Below are 21,161 nucleotides of genomic sequence, written 5' to 3'. Positions count from 1 at the left end.
AGCCTTGTCAAAAAGACCCAGCCTTTCTCAATATAAAATTCTACTCATAATAAGGCTGAGTCTGTTGAGGTTTGGTTCCCTCTTGTGTCACAGTGGTTAGTCACAGCTTTTGTTTCCCTATAGGACGGGATGCCCTGCAGCTCTCCAGTCTTGCTCCCCTCTTCTCCCAGATGTCTGGCAGAAGAGCTGTGGGGGAAAATGCTGGACGGAGGCCAGATAATGTGTATGTAGGCCACTCACCACTAAACTGTGTTTTATTCCATTCTGATCAGAGCTACAGTCTGTATCTAGGCCACTCACCACTAAACTGTGTTTTATTCCATTCTGATCAGAGCTACAGTCTGTATGTAGGCCACTCACCACTAAACTGTGTTTTATTCCATTCTGATCAGAGCTACAGTCTGTATGTAGGCCACTCACCACTAAACTGTGTTTTATTCCATTCTGATCAGAGCTACAGTCTGTATGTAGGCCACTCACCACTAAACTGTGTTTTATTCCATTCTGATCAGAGCTACAGTCTGTATCTAGGTCACTCACCACTAAACTGTGTTTTATTCCATTCTGATCAGAGCTACAGTCTGTATCTAGGCCACTCACCACTAAACTGTGTTTTATTCCATTCTGATCAGAGCTACAGTCTGTATGTAGGCCACTCACCACTAAACTGTGTTTTATTCCATTCTGATCAGAGCTACAAAGTCTGTATGTAGGCCATTCACCACTGTGTTTTATTCCATTCTGATCAGAGCTACAAAGTCTCAGTGAAAGAGGGCTATTGATTTTTCATCTTTGTTAATGACAGCGAAACAAAGGAGTTTCATGATACATGATCGGGGACTGTGAAACAACCCAAACATAGGGGTATCTTTTCTAGTTAACACAGTCACAGCTCAATATAAAGTAATCACTTTTAAGAGTTCTATTGCCCTCCCAGAGGGGTTTTTCCTCTGTGAACTCGCATGAAAAGCAGACTGAGATAAAACTACAGAGAAGTGAGCGACAGCAGCAGATAGAACAAAGAGAGTTAGCTAGGGCTCTATTGTTTCTACTATATGGTTTGTGCTGAGCGCTGTGACTGAGCACACCAGGTCCTAAAGGTTGTGCAGTACTAACATGTTATGCCTTAAAGCCAATTTTGATGCATGGACACAGACAGACAGACAGACAGACAGACAGACAGACAGACAGACAGACAGACAGACAGACAGACAGACAGACAGACAGACAGACAGACAGACAGACAGACAGACAGACAGACAGACAGACAGACAGACAGACAGACAGACAGACAGACAGACAGACAGACAGACAGACAGACAGACAGACAGACAGACAGACAGACAGACAGACAGACAGACAGACAGACAGACAGACAGACAGACAGAGTATCTCGTCCTGACATATCTTGCTACAAATATCAGTTTGCTCTTCAATGAGTTTCCTTCCTGTCCAAACAAATAATGTGAAGGTCATCAAAAAGAAAGGAGGACCAAGGCACTGCTCATGTAATTAATTAAAATTCCTTTATTTGTAAGGCATGTTCAATGAAAACAAAGATTAAAAACTCTGACGCGTTTCGGCTGCATGGCCTTCGTCAGGGAGTACAAAAATATGATAATGCAATGTCCTCTTTTGAACAGCTTTTTCCAATAAACCCTGATTTGAAGAAGCTGTGGTTACAGAATTCATGGGACAACACCTAGTAAGCAATACCATATACATTAAGAAGTGAAGTACTGTAGATATGTTATCAAAATGCAAATCAAAGCTAGACGCATCAGAACCTCTAGAAAAGTAGTTCTAACCTTGAATATGACTGGGCGAAGTGGTAAGAATAGGAGAAACATCTATTTTATAGTACACTAGATCACAGAAAACATGGACCACCGCCATCTAAACATAGCCGAGGACAATAGAGCAATATGTCCACTAGATGACAGCAAAGGGACCTCCTACGACCCTACAGGAAAGGTGAGAAATCCATATCTTAATTTAAATCAAGGTACTTAATGGCCTGTAGTTGTAAATCCAAAGACTTTCCCTTTGGTTTAGCTGTTTAAGACAGTCCCATTTTCTAATTGAGGCCGGAACATGATCAATACCCGTAGCTTGTAGGGAGGCAGGGTTGCCATGGTGTAAGGACTTGTAGTGCCTTGCCATGGGGTAGTCTTCATTGCCTACCCGTATGGCGCACTTGTGCTCCACTAAGCGGTTTTGAAGGTGTCTCTTTGTCCGTCCAATGTAGAACACCTTGTAATGGACATTCCAATCTGTAGATGACATGAGTAGTATTGCAGTTAATGAAATGCTTGACTTGATACTCCGTTTTAGAAGCTGTGTCAACAAAATACTTTTTCTGTGCAATATTTCTGCGATGGTTGCACTGGTTGCATTTAAAAGAGCTGCTGGGTTTGTGGTCTAGCCAAGTCTTTTCAGAGTTACCAGGAAGATAGCTGTGGACTAATTTGTCATTTAGCGTAGGACATCTCTTAATAAAGCTTATGACTGGTGGCTCTGGGAAGACTTCGCATAGTAGCGTATCACTTTGGATGATTCCCCAATTATTTTTTATGTTTCTTTTAATGTTCTGTGCTTCAGTGCTATATTTTGTACCAAAGTACACTCTCTGGTGCATCACGAGGCGCTCCCCTTTGTTCTCTCTATCAAGTCGTCCGGCCATTAAACCTGGATCTTTCAGGACCTGAGCGCTGTAACCCTGGTTCAAGAAGCGATTCTCCAATTCAGCTGTAGCCTGTTTCCTGATTCTGCGGACACTTTGGAATTGGCCATATGGAATGTTCTCTTTTAGCCTTTTGGAGTGGTAGCTGTCTCCCCTCAGAATGTTATTCCCATCGGTAGGCTTCCATAAGATTGATGTGTGCAAACAAACTGTCATTTTTACTGATGTCAAGGTCGAGAAAATGAATATTATCCTTCTGTCTACCAAAACCTACTATTGTGTACCTTAGCAGCTTCTGTCTACCAAAACCTACTATTGTGTACCTTAGCAGCTTCTGTCTACCAAAACCTACTATTGTGTACCTTAGCAGCTTCGGTCTACCAAAATCTACTATTGTGTACCTTAGCAGCTTCTGTCTACCAAAACCTACTATTGTGTACCTTAGCAGCTTCTGTCTACCAAAACCTACTATTGTGTACCTTAGCAGCTTCTGTCTATCAAAACCTACTATTGTGTACCTTAGCAGCTTCTGTCTATCAAAACCTACTATTGTGTACATTAGCAGCTTCTGTCTATCAAAACCTACTCTTGTGTACCTTAGCAGCTTCTGTCTACCAAAACCTACTATTGTGTACCTTAGCAGCTTCTGTCTACCAAAACCTACTATTGTGTACCTTAGCAGCTTCTGTCTATCAAAACTTACTATTGTGTACCTTAGCAGCTTCTGTCTATCAAAACCTACTATTGTGTACCTTAGCAGCACTTCCCTTCCTCATTTTTTCTACAATATAATGTGAAGGGTTGAACTTGTCATCTTAAATGAATGTGAGCTGACTGTCAATGCCTTTGAAGCCAGAGATTGAGTATAATGCCATTCTCCACACCATGACCGTACCGGGCCTGCCAGAGAGCCCTGTCGTGTCAGTCTAATTCAGGGCTCATAGGGCTGCATGAAAATGGTTGCCATAGCAGCAGGGATGTAGATTGCTCTCTGTCATAGTAGGGATGGCCCTGGGTGACCTCAAGAATGGCCACCTCCTCTCTGTCTTTCTGTCTCTTCTCTGTGATTTATTGCCTTAACCCAATGACATACTCCTTTCTCTCTCCTCTGACTAGTCCTGCAGGTGCAGGAGCACAAGTGGTCAGGCTGGTCACAGTCATGTTGATTTTCATGGGTGTCTGAATGAAATCTAGGGATTGTGACAATGGGTTTCATCTATCTGTCCTCCAGTTTCCAGGTCTTATATCATTAGTTATCGTATTTTATATACATTTTCACTAGGTTACAAAAAGCCAGAGGGAGGATAGAGGATACATTGTGGAAAGGTGAGATCGTTCAACTTTGTGAGTAACTTCTGCCCATAGTTACCTAGCTATATATTAGAATAGTAGAGTAGATTCTTAGCAATTGGATTCATAGAATGGGCCAAAGCAGGCTAGTCTGACAGGCGCAAACTCTCACTGATCCAAACGCGTCAGGTCCTAGTCCTACCAGTCACACTGCAGCTGTCGATAAGAGACTTGGTTTGAATGTCCCCCCATTCAGACCATTGAGTGCTGCTGTTGATGAACTCAGAAAAAATGTCCTCTCACTGTCAACTGCGTTTATTACAATGAAGATCTGTGAAGTTATTTGGATTTTTACGAATTATCTTTGAAAGACAGGGTCCTGAAAAAGGGACGTTTCTTTTTTTGCTGAGTTTATGTCTGCTCAGCTGCTGACGGCAATGGGAACTGGCCATGGTGCTGAAAGTAAAAAAGTAGGCCACAGCGTCTACGGATGTGAAAAAAGCTGGTATGTAAAGTTAGTGTAAATTATACTGTCCAAAGACTAAACATGTATTTTTTTATTGAATAGCTTGTGTGCTTTTAAATGAAAGCCTAGTTCCTACAGTTATCTATGATGTTGGCTTTCTATTCTAGAGTCTAATTCACAGCTATTTTGATTTAGGCTTCTGTGCAGGGCTGACTGGGACATTTTTTATAAAAACAGTAGTCATTTGTCCTGCAATACTGAAACTTTTGATTGTATGTATCACTCGTTAGATGGCGCTGCACTGAAAACAATTCTAGGCTATTTGCACAATCTGGAAATACACCGCCAGAAAGCGAATGGAACCGAGCGCTCACTGGTGAGCAATGGACTTTTACGCTCGATAACTCTGCTACCCTTTTCCCAACGTGAAACACGTTTACCATGTTAACAAGGAGAGGAGTGAACAATATTACTTGTGTTTTTCCAACAGAACGGCTAGGACTCCGGAGTCACGGTTAATTTACGGACTAATTTAAACTCAGCGGAAGCAAACTGTTGTATGCAGCTGGGCAAGCGGAGTGTATTCCTGCCGAACTTTACTAAACCGAGCACGTGCAGTATTGGTTATCCGATTCCCAAGTCGATGTATCGATATTTTTAAAGCTCTATTCATTCATAATTACTATGTTTATGTTTGCGCTTAGGACACTTTGTGAAATATACACAATGTTGGGGGTTCTTTGCGTTTTCTCCTTCTCCGGAAAATGAGTGCTGTGAACACAGACTATTCAACTATGGTGAGAAGATGTCTTCTGACGTTCAAACCATTCAGGTAAGCATTTACATGTAGGCTACTGTTCTCGTGGTCTCGATGTACATGCAGTGTTCTCTCTCTGTGTAGCCTAAGTCTCAAATTGAGTTGGAAAAAAATGAGTTAACCTTATGAAAATGGGAACGTCATGAGTAGGCTACAACAAGCTCACAGTGGTCAGGTTGCCTTGACAGGACTACACACCTGTGATGTCATAGAGGTGTGAAAATGGATCTGTCATGTCAGAAACATGTTATGACAACCTCATAAATGCAAGGAGTAGGCTAATGGCATAACGGATCAAGGTGCATTGCAGATAGTGCACAACAAGACTGAATATGAACTACATATTTCTACAGTAGTTTGCTTGTATTTTCCCCTGTACATAGAATGACATGCATGTACCTATACAGTAGGCCTATGCACTTGACACTTGAGTCAATATGGATCACTGCATTGTTTGAGCTCTTGGGCATACTCTGATCACTATGGTAAACCTGAACTCTGCCAGCACTCTAAAAGCAGTTAGTCTTGTGTCTACTGTGAATGAATTCATTGGTGTGTAGAATGTGTTCAGTGGCATGCAAACACACAAAGGAACAGATCATCAGCTTACAGTAGGTGATATCAACTAGTTATGTGTATTTCTGCTCACACTGGTTTTAGCTTTCATGAGCACAAAACTCAACTCTTCACCATTAGCCCAAATATTGGACAGTGATGAAGTGTGACATTGCTCTTAGGCAGTAAGAGTATAATATTTCCTCTGAATTAAATGAAGCTCTCTTTTAAAGGGCTACCCTTACAGCATAGGATGAGAAGAAAGAAAGCTATATCATAACCCGTGTTAAATGAGCAGCAAGTGACGTGAGCTGTGGTGTGTAATATGTAAATCTAGCTCTCCATCCAGCAGCTCTCCTCTGGAGGAATGGACGAGAATGGTTTCAAATATTTCAACATTTGCATGAGCATTTCTCAGTGGAACACTTTTCTCACGCAAGGATGTCATCTACAGTTTGAAAGGCATCTGTTATGAGCATTCATTTCCACCCACCATTCTGAACATTTGAAAAATGTCTACAGTGATTATGGTTGCAGTCACAAATATGCAACTGTAATCCTTAATGTTATAATTTTTCAGTTGACTTTTCATGCATTGTGTAGTACACAAGACCCATGTACTGAATGTAATATGCCATTTACCTTTGTCCACAACCAGATCCCCAGCATTGCCGTAGGTAGATTAGTTTTAGAATGATGATTGATTGATAATTCATCCATCTCTAGTCTCGACAATTGGATTCTCTGCACTCTGTTAAATGGCAAGAAATGCAGTGATAGGATCAAAACACTAAGTGAAACCTAAGTGGACTCAAAAAAACCAAAGTAAAAGCATTTGTTTTCATGATGCTTTCAGCTCCCGTTTGCCAAGCTATGTGAGGTGCACCTGACTACCCCCATGAAAAGAATTGCAACGCGTTAGACCAATGGCCATAGAATTCAAACTTGTCATCTTTAAGTTTCTTTGTTATTTTGCATCATCTTCTTGTGCCCCATTCCTTTTGTACTGTACAGCTCTTTTGCTTTCATTCTGACAGTTGACTCTCCCTTCTTCTCTTCTCCCCTGCCTTAACTCCCTCGTTTTTCTCTTATTGTTCCCCCTGAGTTTTAACCCTGAGTCTTACTCTCTGTCTCCTGGCTGCCCTGGTCCCTGTCCCTGCAGGATCTTTGTGGCGGGGATCGGCTTCTTCAGCCTGTGCTTCCTAATGACCTCCCTGGGGGGGCAGTTCTCGGCCAAGCGACCCGGAGACACTCCCTTCACCATGCGGGCCGAAGGTAAGCTCCAGAATACAGACATTACAGCGTCTCTCTCTCGGTAAAGCCTGGCAGCCTCTGACTACATACGTTCTCTGCACACAATAAACACGGATGAACACGCTCAGTGCAGCAGAAGCCCTTGATTGCAGCCGGCTGACAGACCTCATCAGTCTGCTGCTCACCAGGTGGGGGTTAGGGGGGCTGGGGAGATGGGGATGTGGGTCTTGTTATCCTCCCCTCACCTCCCTGTAGTCTTGCTAAGATGTCACCCCCTCCAGGTCTTTAGTATTCACCCTGGTCAGTGTTCCATGCTCTGGGAAAGCAGGCTCTTAAATTTCGGAGGACGTTATCTGTGTTTGTGCTATGTGCCCCTGCATTTATATCACAGTGCACAGATCATTTAGAAGAGTCAATGTTAGCTTGGGCACTGTTGCCTCTCAGCTTTATCACAGCCTGGCACTCTGACACTGTCTCATCCTCATAGGGCAATGTGGGCATTATCAGGTGACATAACCACCCAACAGAACAATAGAAAGTCAAGAGAACTCAGAATTATTCCTGTGCCTTGTTGTTTTACAGATTATTTGTTTTATGGTTTGTTCAGCAGTGATGAATGCTTGTAGACTAAAATGCTGCTGCAGTGCAGTGATAATACACAGTACAGTAGGAATCTCTAGTGACAGTTTTTTTTGGTCTGTGTGAAAGCCTGATCTAAAGCAGAATCCCTCTCTGTCCTCCAAACTGTGGATAAAATCCATAAATGATGGATAATCTTCATATAATGTAATCCGCCGTGCTGCACGCCAACCCCAGCAGAGAGAGAGAGAGATAGGGACGTGGGCAGGCAGAGGAAGGCTGGAACGCTGCCTGATAAATTAACCACTCACAAGCTGCAGTCTAGGGAAGGCATTTGGCCCTCAGCTCATTAAACACTGTCTGCTACCCAACCAGGGAAAGCCTTGCTAAGTAAACTGTGTGCGTGTGTGTGTGTGTGTGTGTCTGTGTGTGTGTGTGTGTGTGTGATGAATGGGCAGGATGGAGGTCAGTGTTCATTGGAGCAACATCAGGATAGTAGACACCAAGTCAGCTACTTCTGGCCCCAGGAGTGACACAGAGAGCCTGTTGACTGTGTAATCTGCTTTAGTGAGGAGGATCTTTTAGTGCACACACACAATTTGTGTTTTGCAAGAGGGAGGAAAAAGGCTAGGGGCCAAGTAAATGGGGGATCTTTTTACGCATTAGACCAACTGAGCATATAAATATATCCCAGATTGACTGTGATGGTAATAAGCCTTTCAGTAGAGCTCATGAACGGACCCGTAGTTGATAGAGGAGTTTAGATGGAAGGGAGAGGAAGTATAAAAATGAGGAAACCCAACAGACTGGTTTTTAACGTAGGGAAGAGAAGGTTGCTTGATGAAAGGTGTTCCCCAGTGAACAATTCTCTCCCTCAGCAGTTTGTTTTTATAAAGGAACTCACTTACAATGCAACCACAGGATAAAGCCTCAACAAAACTGTTAGGACAGTCTACTGTTTTCTGTTCATTATAGACAATACAGTCATTAGAGGCAGCCTGAGCCTATCATAACATGTTTTCCTTAATGATCTTTCAGAGAAGTCTAAATTAAATTTGAGTAGATACAGTATACTACTATACAATAAATGATTCTGCTGTAGGCTAGTGGGAGGACTACAAATCACTACAAATCAATGAATCGTTTGTAGATTCTGCCCAGATCCTGTCTGTATAGTATCCAGCTCTGCAAGCTTTGATGCTATTTACATTGGATGATCTGTTTGTCTAGGGCTTTATTGGCTTGTTGTGTGGACAGGGAGAGAATTAGCAGGCATACAGGCTCTGTTGTAGGATTCTCCCTGGTCGGATTAGTGACCACACTGGGGATTTACACAATGTTATATGGAATTGATACCCAACAATGAAATAGAATAGATTCCTAAGGTTTCATACAGTGTTTGAATCTTGCATTTCAGTTACCTCTTCTTATTGATATGTATCAATTCAGACTTGTCTGAATCAACATCAATACCAATCAATATATTGTAGCCTATTCTCAGTGACTGCTGTTGCTCAATTCTTATTCATAGAGCAATATTGTACTATTTGCTTTTTCTGTCCTGTTGCTTTACCTTGCTACACCCAGTAGGCCACTGAAATAATGTGTCTGTACAAACGTTTACCCCATTATTGGTGCAGGTTAACATTTTTGGGGATGAGTCTTGTCCGTGATGCAGAACTGAGTGACTTCCACTAGATGTGCCAGCTGCAAAGTCAAAATGAGCTATATTGTAAAAATGAATGAAAACAACATTTAGGTTAGTGTTAGGCGTTAGGGTTAGCAGTGTGGTTGGGGTTGTATGACTTTGTGGCTGGGCCAGCTAGTGACCACTGGGCAGAGCTGCCTCCAGAACATGAGTCATCCCAATAAATGCTAACCTGCATTTTGCAGGTGGTCTTTCATGGAACGTGAAACTAATGATGTGGTGGGGGACTATTTCCTGGAAAGGACGAAGGCATGAAAGAGGGAAACGTTTGATCCTCTCTATCTTAAAGGCTGCAGAGGTGTTCCAGGGGCTTCTAATAGTGTCTTTGAAGCCCTCCCTCACGGAGACCCCTTTTTCCATAGGGGCTATTAACGTGGCCCTGCCTGGCTGTTGGGTAGATGGAGAAAGGGTAAAGTTCATGAGCTCCAAGATTTGCCCTTGGCAGGCTGATGCTGTTTAAATGGTTGATATACAGTAGTTTGGATGTAAACATATTTTGCCTATCCCCCCTGTACTGCTGAGAGATGAGAGGCAGAAGTTACATTGTGCTGTTCTACAGACTCAATCTGAGTAGCTATTCTATCAGACTAGCTATATATACACACTCAATCAGTGCTAGGTACAGTACTGTAGCATCCTTTAAGGAACCACCCATTATGAAGCTTCTATTCATTAATAGCTGTCTATTCACTCAGTCACTCAGTTAATGCACTGTAACAGTGCACACAGTGTGTTTGTGTACTCGGCCTAAGGTGCTCTCTCAGCAAAATGCCACTGATGGATGTTGGTACACATGTAATTAACAGGAGGAGTCTGGTGCTAATATGGGGCCAGGGAAGTAGACTGGCTCACACACGTATTTGGCCCGGAGGCCAAGTGAGGGGTAATAACTCATGAACTCTCACCGCACATGTTATGTTCCCCTACATCTTGTAACCCATAGTAGGTCACGTATTACGTCAGAAAACATAGTGGTTGGGCAGGAGCCACTAAGGTGAGGCTGAAACAGAGAGAGCTGATGAACTATTTTGCAGGATGTACACAAGAGTGAAAACGACATCTAATTTGACCTCCATTCAATGTCATGGCTATCTTGTCACAATGTGTTTGCGTGTTCATTGAAATGCTAATAATGCAGTTAAATCCATCATCGTGTTAAGACTTCCACTGAAGCTATGTTCGGTGACGCGTTCATGACAACGATAGACCATGTATTGTGTAGCTCAGCAGTCATCACTACCTAAAGTAGAGCAATTAACTGAATTCTCAAAGTGAAGACATGGCTTTTACTGTACAGGTCTCTAAAAAAACGTAAGTTGCCTCAGTGAAAGAAAAATGGCACGCTTGAAACAGAGGGTGGTCTTCTCAGAAGTGGTTTTGAAAAATAGGGAAGAATTGGTCTTTGTTGCAGCATGCAGGTATAGTCCCCACGGACAGAGAGACACTGCAGGAGGTCCAGCAGGCTGGACTGAGGTGAGCTGCTGTGACTAAAGAAGACATGAGCTTCCATCAGGGTCGCCAGACAAAGAGACAGATGCTTTTCTGTTGGATTTTGAAAAGCTCACAACAGCCATGTTGTACAGATCTTTCTCACTCTGTTTTCCATGATAGGCAGTGACATTTGGCTGCAGAAAAATCCCATGTTTCTATGGGTAGGGCGGCTGCACAAATGTTTTTGATTCTTAGCAAATCTGATTTCATCCACCAGGGTAAGAAGGCATGGGGTTCTGCAGCGAAGAGGGGAGAGGGGAGAAACCTCAAAGATTCTTCATCTTGAGCAGCTGAAAAGATTTACAGTCATCTCGATTCTGTGTTGATTGATCAAACCTTCATCCAGTGAAAACACTGTCACAATCATTAGGGGATTTTACTTGCGTTCTCACAAACATTATTTCTAGAAGAGAAACTAATATGTAAAATTACAGTGCAAACCTTTTAAAGTTGTATAACTAACTGGAAGTCAGTCTGGATAAGAGCGCCTGCTAAATGACTAAAATGTCAAAATTAAATGTTATGAATTATTTCTTTGGAGTGTTCAAGTATACAATGAGTGTACAAAATATTAGGAACACCTTCCTAATATTGAGTTGCATCCCTTTTGCCCTCTGAACAGCCTTAATTTGTTAGGACATGGACTCTACAAGGTGTTGAAATCATTCCACAGGGATGCTGGCCAATGTTGACTCCAATGCTTCCCACAGTTGTCAAGTTGGCTGGATGTCCTTTGGTGATGGACCATTCTTGCTACACACAGGGGAAACTGTTAAGCGTGAAAACCCAGCAGCGTTGCAGTTCTTGACACACTCAAACCAGTGCGCCTGGCACCTACTACCATACCTCGTTCAAAGGCACTTAAATCTTTTGTTTTGCCCACCCTCTGAATGGCAAACATGAATGCCTAATGCTGAACACAGTAGTCCGTATATACTGTATTGTTTGTGTGTGTGTGTGTGTGTGTGTGTGTGTGTGTGTGTGTGTGTGTGTGTGAGAACTGGATGTGTGTACATTACATTGAATCAGAAGCCTATCACTGGTCTTTGTGCAGAGTCCCTGACTCTGTGGTTCCCCTCTTTGTGTTGTTGGTGGGGTCGATTTCTTATTTACCCTGAAAATACCGGGCCACACGTTCTATCAGAACATAAGAATGGTGGTGGTGGGAGGTCAAATGTGAACTGAATGCTGAATGTAAACATTGTTAGTATCTACATAAAAGCTCCCCATTTAGTTCTACCTTATGTCTGCCATTCATACCAATGAAGAAGACTGGCCTCCAACTTGCTTGTGGTTCTCCTAAAATGTGTTTTGGGTTTGTTTGTGTCTGTGTATATTAGCTGTAGGGTTAATAGGAGGAAGAGGCAGGTTTTTAATTGAAGCCGTGGAGAAGCATAGACAGATACATTAGTGCAGATAGTTTCCTTTTTCTGGGCTGTTAGGTGCAATGAGGAGAGAGAGGATAAGTGACCGAGGTTGTCGGTCCTAATAGGTTCTGGTTCTGTCAGCTCCCCCATGGCTGCCGGGTACACTAGAGCAACTCAATCTCAATCAGTCTTCCTGTTAATGAATATCCGTATGAGGAGTGAGAGCAGCAGGGCTAGGGGAGTGTGAATCTAGCAGGGGAGAGGGGAGAGGGGGGAGGGACTGACACCCCAAAAGGTCCTCAACCCGGAAAACAACACACACACACACACACCAACACAGTACTCTCGAGTTATATGTACCAACATTTCTCAGTTGTACATAATCTTGTACAAAACCCTATGAAAAACTGAAGGCTAATTGTCAATAGGGATAAGAAAGCATAAATGTCATGTTTTATGCAGAAACAACCAACAATTCAATACAGTATGGTATGTACAGGGTCAGGTATGTCTGTCTGTCTGTGCATGTTATGGCCAAGACATTGAATAGATTTTATCGATATTTGTCTCTTTTTTGCTACTGTAGGTAGCATTAGTCGGCTGTACCTGTGCTAAAACCTGTATTTTTCATCTTATAGCTTGTTCTCCATCTTCTTTTTAAATAGTGAGCCAACATGCCTTCAGCACTTTTATTTCCCTGACTGATCAAAACTCATTTTCTCATGCTCTCTCTTGTCTCTCTGCAGCAGACCAGAGGAGGCTGGTGGGAGGAGCTATAGGATGACAGGCTCATTGTAAAGACTAGGATGGAATTATTGGAATAATATCAAACACATAAAACATATGAAAACCACATGTTGGACTCTGTTCCCTTGTTCCATCCCAGCCATTACAATGAGCCTGTCATCCTATAGCTCCTCCCACCAGCCTCCTCTGGTCTGCTGCAGAGAGACAAGAGAGAGCATGAGAAAATGAGTTTTGATCAGTATATAATGGGCAATATGTTTGGAATATCAAATCGCAAGTATCAAATCACAATTGTGGTGGTCATTTCTTTATTATCAAATGAGGAGAGACAAACTTGTCACACAAGTCAGAGTTATACATAGTCTTTATTCACTTGTTAATAAGGAAAGCAGGTCACACACACACATAAGTGAATGATGTGAGTGTTCTGCAGTAACGATGGCTGGTCGACGAACCACACTTAGATGATGTGTTGAGAGCCATGAGACAAAGGATTCAACTATCTTTTATAGTAAAGATACTCCCCCTTTAGTCTACATGACAACAGATGTGTGGAATGGGTCAGAAGGTTAGGATTCGTATGAAATAAATGAATAATTCACAGCAGACAGTATCTGCTGTAAAGACTGTTCTCATTGTGTGGAAACCAGGGTCTTGCACCCAAAACAAGGTTCCCCTCATCATTATCCATACCGGAGCCATCTCTCCCTGGTACCTTCATCAGACCAGAGCAATCTCCCTCACAGGAATGGAATGTGGCTTGTTAGGTTTATCACCTAAGGCATCGTAAATCTACTGTCAGCACTAAGCCCCAGAGGCCCCCTTTCAGTTTACACAGACACAATAGAGTTCTAAGATTCTATTCTGTTGCATAAAACAACCATTTGATGCAATAAGAGTATTATAACATAATCTTGTAATTTTGCTCTCACACAGTACATAAACTGTAGAATTGTGAGAATTGGGGCACCATTAAACTGAAGACATGTTTATCAAATAACTCCCTGTAATTATTATTACGCGATTAAACTGATTAATCGTTTAACTGTAATTAACTAGGAGATTGGGGCACCAAGGAAAATATTCAGATTACAAAGTTATAATTTTCCTAATATAACTTTCCTATATTATAACATTATATTATAGTATCTGACCGATTATCTTCTGGTTTAAATGGTGTATTCTTTACCTCGTCCAGTCTCATTCCAAACGTCGTAAATTGTTGTTATCTGCACGAACCCAGTCTTCACTAAGTCATCCATACATCAATTGTCTTAAAATCATTTATTTACTAAACGAAGTAATTCACAGAAAGCATACAAACAGGTGTTATCGTTACACAGAAATGGTAGAGTAATGTGCCCTAGTGGGCTAAACCAGCATGGCGGCTTGTTAAACAAAAGAGTAGTGGGGGGTCAGCTGAGAAGACCCTACAGAGTTGATAAATAGTAACAATTGATATGCTAATCCTTTGCACATGAACGCTCACTCATTCGGGAACAATTGCAATCAATATATATTTACGCTCAGTGTGTCGTCGGGATCCTTGTTGGAGAGTTTTTGTCCTGTTGGAGAGTTTTTGTCCGCATGCTCTCTCTCGGCTAGAATGGATCTTTCAAAGCGACATTCATTAATGTCATTATAGAATGGATGTTTCGTCGGTCTTCGCGTTCAATGATACTGAATTTCTAGCTGCAGACTAGCAATTAATATCAAAGACTTGTTATTATCCTGTCGGTATCGATAGTCTAAAAGTTTAACCACGTGGTATGGTCAAAGTTCAGTAGAGGAATGCATGGTCAAACCTTGGCTCTCTCTTCTGAGGTAAGCTGGTCTGAAGAAAGAAATTCTGGGTGGGGGCTTTATACTGAACATAGAAAAGCTTGTCACATGATGCCTTGTCCTGTCTGTGTCCCTGGGGGCGTGCCAATGACTGAGTTAAGCTTTGTACAGAAATACAATTATCTCACATTAACATCAGTACATAGCATCTCCACATATTCCAAATAGCTTTAATCTTATTAAATAATTTTATACAACCATTAGATGTAAGTCTCATCGCTGAGGCTAGTATATAAACCTTAGTATGGTAATATGGCCATATTGTCTCTAATGAGCCTCACAAAATTGTACCAAGCGGACCAGTTCATAGCTGGATTCTTCACCGATCTTTTATACCTTCTTCTCCAATTCTGTGAGGTGGAAGAATCCTTTGTTCTTTCCATGAAAACACGCTGTCTCTTTATACTGTGGCCTGTGAGGCAGGACATTCCCCTTTGGAATTTTACGACCCCTCTCACAGGGCCTGGGTAGGGGGAGGTAGTTAGGGGGATGGTGCATAGAAAACCCAGAGGGCAACGTCATGACACAATACATATAGTATCGGCACCTAAGTATGGTGATAATATCATACCATGAAGTCCCTGGCAATTCCCAAACCTAAACTATAGCACTTTCTTTTTCTCATCCTACTCTCTCTCTCCTCAGCAGCAGTCCTTGTTCCTCTACTTCACCTGGCATCTCATCTCATCACACACACACACACACACACACACACACCACACACACACAGACACCAGACACACACACACTTAGCCATTTAATACACATACTTGGCAGGTATTGATTTCGTCTGACGATTAAGTCATGCATTTACTTAATCAGTCCAAACATATACCCGCTGTTTAAATAAAAAATGAGGGATTTTCACAAGGCTAATAAATACATCATCCAGATGTTGGAGCGAGTGTGTCTGCAGGATTAGCGCAGTGTGATGAGACACAATACACAGCCATCCCTCTGTGATGCTGCTGGAGTGTCAGCCCAAATCCACACCCACCACAGGAGGCTGAGGAAACGATGCCCACAGACAGCCACAGTAGCAAAGGCAACACAGAGGTTGACATTAGGCAAAGCATGGCTTGGCAAACACAAGCATTAAACTGTATCATGTTTGTGTGTCTGAAACCTTACTGGATTACAGCGTACTGTATGCACACACAGGGCACGGATGCTGCTTTACTGTCTACTCCACAATGGTGGCCATGTTTTTCTATCTTTTGCCAATTTTCCATTGATAGATTTGTTTAAATTGACTAGATTTCATGATCCATGCCACAAACATTTTGATGAGCATTACTGCCCAAAAACGAGGAGGATGACTGCTCACGATTTGTTATGTTAACTTGCAATGACGCATAGCATGTCTCATGCTCTTGTAGTTTCCTGCAGTCAAATGACCAAATCGCCCTCTAGTGGCTTCATAAGTGGAATGTTATTCATATTTGTCATAATTAATAAACATTATTTAAATTTTAAAAAAAGTTGCTTTATTTCAGTCTTCTGTGATGTACATAAAGTATAATATTGGGATGCAAACTCAAAATGTAATATTTAAACTCTATATCTGACATTGTACAGGTGTCTTCTTTTTTTTAAGCCCATAACAATGTGTGTGAGGTGTATACTTTTGTTTCAAAGTAGATTTGTTTAAGAAACACTCTGTGTGACCCTGATTTAGCCCACTACAATAAACGGTTAATATTATTTTCAGAACGAAGTACACAGGCTCTTACAGTGCTTTGCAGAGAGGGACATGTTCTTTTCTGAAAAGGTCTGGATGAAACGCAAAAAAGTAACTTATGTGGGAATGCCCTTTGGCAAGGCTTTCATCGATCTGAACACTTGTATTTCAATCTAAATTACATGCGGCTCAGAACTAACAGTCTCCAGGCAGTAAGAGCTCTCAGCTAAATGAATCTTAGCTGGAGTGATCAATAAACCAAGTTGGAATTTGATTAGTACTATGACATTTACATTTTACATTTTAGTCATTTAGCAGACGCTCTTATCCAGAGCGACTTACAGTAGTGAATGCATACATTTCATACAATTTCATACATTTTTTTTCTGTGCTGGCCCCCCGTGGGAATCGAACCCACAACCCTGGCGTTGCAAACACCATGCTCTACCAACTGAGCTACAGGGAAGGCTATGACATATTGCCAACCAGGGCAATATTCACTTCACACCATTGAGTCATACATGCCTTATTAACCCACTAGGAGCCCCTCTGGTTCCTGAACTTATTATCTGTCCTCACCTCAGAGGGTCTGATGACGGGCTGCAGGAAACCGTTGTGGTTCAGATGCCAGACTCTCAGGACCTATAACGTTAATATGTGTCCCTACTAAAAGTCAATGAGAGAGCAGACAATTAGTAACTGTTCATGCAAAGCTGCTCGGAAAAGTACTACACTGATCTAATTAATTCTTCCTATGAACAGATGTTTCTCATCCTAGCTGGCAAGAAACATAACACATGAAAAAAAAGTGGCGAATGTAAGCAAATTATTTTTTCAGTTTCTAACAACCCATAGTACAGCGAGCCATAAAAAAATAGAGTGAAAGTCTGTTTGCTGTCCATCTATGTGACCAGTCCCATTTGGGGCGAGCTATTTCAAACCAGTGGTGGAGGCACAGTGACTGTGAAATGAGACTGGCCGACCAGTGCTCCGCTCTCAGCTTGCTACGGTATGGCTATCTAATTAGAATTTGTTCATAAAATCGATTGTGTTGTGGCACTTACGAAATGGAGTCGTTAAGGAGATTAGTTCTTGTTAAATGGGCCCTTTATTAACCAGTAGATGAGGAATGACATGGCAACGGCCCACATTAGCACACAGATACTATCGGCAAACCGGCTGCTGAAACCACTAACAGCGCAGGACTTGGTGAAAACACAATAGCCCATTCACCTCCAGGGGATAGACTAGTCGCTGGCGCAATAAATAGAGGTAGCTGATGAACAATAGATTGCGAACATATATAAAATGTACTGTGTGGGAGGGGTGTTAGTTTCCATAATGATGATTTATGGGCGAAACGTGTGAGAAACGTCGTTATTGTGAAGCTACGTTCCAGTTCCACCTAGACTCAAAGCCCAGGGGCAGTGTTTAGACTCAATGCGGCAGGGAGAGCCTCCCTGGAACTTGGCATCTGCTTTATAGCCTCTACTCTGGTTGAGATACCGTCTCTGTAAGCCTCATGCTCCCCTGTTGAACAAATGCATCAATAGAATTACTCTTGATATTGAAAATTATGAATGACATCTACATGGATAATTTTTTTGCTATTGAATTATTTCAATCCCTAGCATTACTGTAGGGCGAGCATATGCTGTCTTTCAGCATTCTATAACAGTAATTACCAGGAAAATAAGGGAGATGTTCTTTGAAGTGTTTCTGTACATTACAGATCTCCCTCCCTCTCCTTTGAGTCATGATGTTGCCAAACTGGTCCAGTCTGGGGATTTCATTTAAATGGATGCGCATTCTATGTATGTACAGTTGAAGTCGGAAGTTTACATGCACTTAGGTTGGAGTCATTAAAACTCGTTTTTCAACCACTCTATACATTTCTTGTTAACAAACTATAGTTTTGGCAAGTCGGTTAGGACATCTACTTTGTGCATGACACAAGTAATTTTTCCAACAATTGTTTACAGACAGATTATTTCACTAATAATTCATTGTATCACAATTCCAGTGGGTCAGAAGTTTACATACACTAAGTTGACTGTGCCTTTAAACAGCTTGGAAAATTCCATAAAATGTAATGGTTTTAGAAGATTCTGATAGGCTAATTGACATAATTTGAGTCAATTGGAGGTGTACCTGTGGATGTATTTCAAGGCCTACCTTCAAACTCAGTGCCTCTTTTCTTGGCAACAAGGGACAATCAAAAGAAATCAGCCAAGACCTCAGAAAAAAAATTGTAGACCTCCACAATTCTGGTTCATCCTTGGGAGCAATTTCCAAACTCCTGAAGGTACCACGTTCATCTATACAAACAATAGTACGCAAGTATAAACATCATGGAACCACGCAGCCATCATACCGCTCAGGAAAGAGACGCGTTCTGTCTCCTAGAGATGAACATACTTTGGTGCGAAAAGTGCAAATCAATCCCAGAACAACAGCAAAGGACCTTGTGAAGGTGCTGGAGGAAACAGGTACAAAAGTATCTATATCCACAGTAAAACGAGTCCTATATCGACATAACCTGAAAGGCCGCTCAGCAAGGAAGAGGCCACTGCTCCAAAACCGCCATTAAAAAGCCAGACTACGGTTTGCAACTGCACATGGGGACAAAGATCATACTTTATGGAGAAATGTCCTCTGGTCTGATGAAACAAAAATATAACGGTTTGGCCATAATGACCATCGTTATGTTTGGAGGAAAAAGGGGGAGGCTTGCAAGCTGAAGAACACCATCCCAACCGTGAAGCACAGGGTGGCAGCATCATGTTGTGGGGGTGCTTTCTCTGCAGGAGGGACTGGTGCACTTCACAAAATAGATGGCATCATCATGAGGAGGAAAATTATGTGGATATATTGAAGCAACATCTCAAGACATCAGTCAGGAAATTAAAGCTTGGTCGCAAGTGGGTCTTCCAAATGGACAATGACCCAAGCATACTTCCAAAGTTGTGGCAAAATGGCTTAAGGACAACAAAGTCATGGTATTGGAGTGGCCATCACAAAGCCCTGACCTCAATCCTATAGAAAATGTGTGGGCAGAACTGAAAAAGCGTGTGCGAGCAAGGAGGCCTACAAACCTGACTCAGTCACACCAGCTCTGTCAGGAGGAATGGGCCAAAATTCACCCAACTTATTGTGGGAAGCTTGTGGAAGGCTACCTGAAATGTTTGACCCAAGTTAAACAATTTAAAGGCAATGCTACCAAATACTAATTGAGTGTATGTGAACTTCTGACCCACTGGGAATGTGATGAAATAAATAAAAGCTGAAAAATCATTCTCTCTACTATAATTCTGACATTTCACATTATTAAAATAAAGTAGTGATCCTAACTGACCTAAGACGGGGAATTTTTACTAGGATTAAATGTCAGGAATTGTGAAAAACGGAGTTTAAATGTATTTGGCTAAGGTGTATGTAAACTTCCGACTTCAACTCTATGAACAGCCCCTGCTGTCAGCCTTAGTGAATGAAGAGAAGCCTATCTAGCCTGTTTTCTTTATTCACTCTAGACAGGTATGGAAGATGTAACCATGAAAGGAAGACATTTTAGACAAAAGTGTGTCTGTATATTTACACACGGGCACACTTGTGCGCACACACACACACACACACACACCGTGAATCTCCAGTGCAGGAAGATCAATTCCATTCTAATCAGTTTTTTCCCCCTGATTAAGTACTTACTCCTGAGTTTGTTTTGTTTTGTGGTTTAATTTAAAACTGTTTCGTTTTTTCTGACAAAGGTGACTTTCTCTTAGACGGTGACAAATGAAGTCTGACAGTGAAAGCAAGTGAGTCGGCACACAATGCATTTTTAAGAGCCTAATACGCTTGATGAATGACCACATAAAGGTTAAGCTCTATTTCATTCACACCACAATCACAACATTTTGGGGCTGTTGTCGGTCAGTGTCAGTGTTCTCAACGACTCAGACTGTCAGACATGGGTAAGGATAAGGCTATTATTTAGTTTTGTATCTAGACTTTTGGTACAATGACCTAAAAGGAACACTCCTCTTTTAACAACTTGTTAACCAGAAGCTGTACTATTCTCATTAAACTGCAGAGCTGGTTATATTGATTCAACATTCTGTTTGACTTGGGTGTGCTCTTTAGTTAATAAAATCTCCATTGTGGAGTTAGAGCAGAGTAATTAGGTAAACATAAGGGAGCACATGGCCGTGGCATGTGAGTGTGGTGTGGTGGAGAACTGAGTTGACCCTGGTATAATAGCTACGGGCTCATTCATTGACCAGGTGAGGGCTAACAGCATCATTCTGGTTCCCTTGCTCTCTCTGGGTCATGGGTAATTGGAGCTGAGAAAGAAGGGAAAAACAAAAATGTCAGCCTAATTTGTTCCCTTCCTGTTTGTCCCTGTGCTCTCTGCCTCAGTAATGAAGGTCAAATGAAGGTGTTTTTTATTTTTTTTAATCCCAGCCCCCGTCCCCGCAGGAGGCCTTTCATCGTAAATAAGAATTTGTTCTTACTGACTTGCCTAGTTAAATAAAGGTTAAATAAATAAAATGGAGAAACTCCTGGATGTTGTTTTGTCAAGGTGCACTGCAAATACCACAGGGCCTGGCTGAGATATTCATGGAACATCTGTCTGCAATGCATTGCATTTCAAATGCAATCTTGAGTGAATCTGTATTGTGACGCA

At 41.9% G+C, this 21,161-nt stretch overlaps 1 protein-coding gene across 1 annotated transcript in view; it reads left to right on the top strand.

The window, feature by feature from the left end:
• The first annotated feature begins 4,751 nt into the window (after positions 1-4,751).
• Positions 4,752-21,161, top strand: part of LOC106601405 (alpha-1,6-mannosylglycoprotein 6-beta-N-acetylglucosaminyltransferase B) — a 76,391-nt gene continuing 59,981 nt past the window's right edge. The window contains exons 1-2 of the mRNA XM_082976506.1: positions 4,752-5,271; positions 6,974-7,086. Of these exons, the coding sequence (XP_082832632.1) occupies positions 5,204-5,271; positions 6,974-7,086 (181 nt within the window). The 5' untranslated portion in view covers positions 4,752-5,203. The remainder of the gene's footprint in view (positions 5,272-6,973; positions 7,087-21,161) is intronic.

Source organism: Salmo salar, chromosome 06, assembly GCF_965601325.2.
Source record: "Salmo salar chromosome 06, fSalSal1, whole genome shotgun sequence".
NCBI classification, from domain to species: domain Eukaryota; kingdom Metazoa; phylum Chordata; class Actinopteri; order Salmoniformes; family Salmonidae; genus Salmo; species Salmo salar.
The sequence above is the reverse complement of the archived record's forward strand: the minus strand, read 5'-3'. Positions and strand labels throughout refer to the sequence as shown.